This window comes from Caenorhabditis briggsae (assembly GCF_000004555.2).
Source record: "Caenorhabditis briggsae complete genome, chrI, whole genome shotgun sequence".
Classification (NCBI taxonomy): Eukaryota; Metazoa; Nematoda; class Chromadorea; order Rhabditida; family Rhabditidae; genus Caenorhabditis; species Caenorhabditis briggsae.
Window position 1 is genome coordinate 6222941 of NC_013489.2, and position 2897 is coordinate 6225837.

At 37.6% G+C, this 2897-nt stretch overlaps 2 protein-coding genes across 2 annotated transcripts; both read right to left on the reverse strand.

Annotated features, from left to right (window-relative positions):
• Positions 1-737: 737 nt before the first annotated feature.
• Positions 738-1581, reverse strand: CBG25329 (the record flags this gene model as incomplete). The annotated part of the gene is made up of 3 exons (XM_045236191.1): positions 738-973; positions 1305-1309; positions 1529-1581. 3 exons carry the CDS (start codon positions 1579-1581, stop codon positions 738-740), a joined length of 294 nt encoding a protein of 97 aa, XP_045098774.1.
• Positions 1582-1877: 296 nt separating this feature from the next.
• Positions 1878-2433, reverse strand: CBG08266 (the record flags this gene model as incomplete). Its single annotated transcript, XM_002639884.1, has 3 exons — positions 1878-2018; positions 2163-2297; positions 2377-2433. The coding sequence occupies 3 exons, from the start codon at positions 2431-2433 to the stop codon at positions 1878-1880; spliced, it is 333 nt and encodes a 110-aa protein (XP_002639930.1).
• Between the last annotated feature and the right edge of the window lie 464 nt (positions 2434-2897).

Consider the following 2897-nt stretch of genomic DNA (forward strand, 5'->3'; position numbering starts at 1 on the left):
ACAAAAAAAACTTTTATCTATCTCTATCCTTCCTTATCCTGTCCGGTTTCAACTCAATTTGAGGGGATAATAAAGATGACAATCTTCGTCATTTCCAGACACACAAAAATGGCTTCAGAAGTAACGACGCAACGAGACAGAATGCCACGTCATTATCTACCTCTAATTATCTCAGAAATCGGACGATTAGCTTCTTCCTTTTCCTCGAGGACAAAATGTCGTAAAACTGGACGAGTAACTGTTCTGTTCGGAAAAAGACGGCCGCCCGGAGAGTCATTGTTATGCTTGTAAATTATGTCTGGCGTTTTTTTCGGATGGAAAAGAAGAAGTTGGGAGCGGCCTTGGGCAAGAATAAAAAACGTAAAAAAAAAGGCAAAACCGGGCAGCTCCTGTCACTCAAAAGATACCGATCTGTTACGCAACAAGGGAAGGAAATTCGAAGAATTAATAGAAGAGGAGGAAGAAGAAGAAGAAGCTTAAAAAGATGGATAAGAATCAGAAACGGTATTAAAAGGAAAATTGAGGGAAGGGCATTTGTGTTTCAAGAAGTGTGAAAAAACGAAATAAACATTGTTGAAGGAAGAAGGGTAATTCGGAAAAAGAAGAAGAAGAAAAAGAAGAAGAAGCTTGTATGTGATAATAGACGAGAATATACGGGATGTAGAGAAGAAGAAGCTTATCAGAAGAAAATACTATTGATAAGAAAAAGAAGAAGGAGACAGGGCTATTGATCGGCTTTACTGATAGCTGTCCTTTGACTGATTGAGGGGCTTCTCTTCAGATGATGCCTTCCGAGAATTCCAGGGTGACGTCTTCGGCTTCTCCTTATGGTCGTTTTTCGCAAAACGGATAGTTTTAAAACAAACAGAGAGATAAAGATAAGAATAGAAGAAGAAGAGAGTGAAAAGAGATCTTGGTTTCTGAAAGAATGGTTTGATCTGTGTTTTCTGAATTTCAGGTTTCCATGAGGTGACTGGATTTCAAGAATGACACAGAACTAATCAGTAATAGTGTCTACCAAAAATAATGAAACTAGTAATTTATTACGTATTTTTAAACTTTTCAATAAGTACTAGAACAAACTTACATTACTGAAAAGCAGGGATTTCAGAAATCTTGATTTCCTGTAGAAAATATATAAAACTGAACACCCGGCGCCCTTTCATCAGTGGGATTTCGGCTAACTTTAAAGGTACATATCGTAAAAACTAAAAGAGAAATCAAAATTTTGTGAATTAAAAAACATAGGATATTTAGGATTTGAATTTCAAAACTTCATTAATTTACCGATTTTATATAATTGCCGTAGCTTTCATCCAAGGGTGTGCCACGGCCGGCCGCGGCGTCCGAAAAAATATTCGAAAAAGCCGCGGCCGGCCCAGGCTAACCGTGCGGCTTTTCACGGCTTTTTAAAATAATTGTTTCATGAGAAATGTAAATTTTTTTTAAAAGTGGGACACAAAAAAAAAACGAAATTCTTCAAAAACTAATAGATTTTCACTTCACACGTTTTTATAAGGCTAGACGCGGCCGGCCTCGACTTTTCACGGCTTTCACATAAAAGCCGGTGCCGGCCGCCATTTTGCACAGCCTTGCTTTCATCAAAGTGTAATTTTTTTCGAATCTTAGTTTTTTTTTAGATAATCAGTAAAAATAAGATGCCATTGATTTGCAAGACTTATGAAACGAGATCTTTTATTGAGAGAAAACAGCACAAGTTATAAAAACTATCTCCCATATGGTAATAAATAAAGATGAAGTGTATTAGTGTATTCCCACTTTTTTGTAACGAGTTTCACTCAATAAGAGTTTGTGAACTGTTAAATGTATAAGAGGAACATAAGAAAATAATAACAATTTATTAACATCCATAAGCTTTAGTCGAAAAGACCGAATCCCATATCGTCATCAGATTCCTCCTTTGGCTCTTCCTTCTTGGCTGGCTTGTTGTCAGCGGCTGGTGCAGCACCTCCGGTTACTGGGGCAGCAGACGAGGCGGCTCCGACTCCTCCAGAAATCTGAAAATTTATCACGAGTTTCAGAAAAATTAGTTCTTACAACAAAAACGGCATTTTCGAAAATTTATAAGCTTCCGCTCGAGTTTGACCTTTTTTCAACCGGCTTGTTAAAAAGAAATCGTTCCTTCCCGGATAGTAACTTACAGTAGCGAGCTTTGCTGATCCTGCAGCAATGAGTTCCTCAATGTTCTTTCCCTCCAGTCCGGAGACAACAAGATTGACGGATTCGGCATTAGCATCAACTCCAACAGCGCTCAAGATGTTTTCGATGTCGTCAGCCTGAAAAAAATATTACAGTATTATTACTTTTATGCGTTAAAAGTCCGGTTTTTATTCATAAATCAAAAAAAAGAATCACATGTGGGTTGGCGTTTCCTCCGAGGACGGCAAGGAGATAAGCGGAGATGTAACGCATATTACCTGGAAAATGTGATTTTTTGAAAATTTAACGAGGTTCTGTTGAAAATTAGGAAACGATAAATCAGAATTCTAAATAAAAATTAAACAAAAAAAACAAATTTTTAGAAGCGAACTGAGGCTCGACCGACGGGTTACGGTTGTTCTTGGGCGCGCTGCGAGACCCTCCACCGGTGAAACGTTGCCTCCCTTTAAACGACCAGGAGCTTTTCTGAATTTTTATCGTTGTTTCTTCGAGATTTTTTCGCTGTTTTTCAAAATGTGTAAAATTTCATGCACAAAATTTTCCATTCACGGTCTCCCACAAAACATTTCCGAACTGCAAATTAAATTTTGATCTACAGAAAAAAAATGGCGCGATCACAATTGCAGGTCTAAAGCCACATTTTCAGGATTTTTTATCTGATTTTGTGGAGATTCAAGATGGTTCAAATGATTCTTTAAAAATTAGTTAGTGGCTAT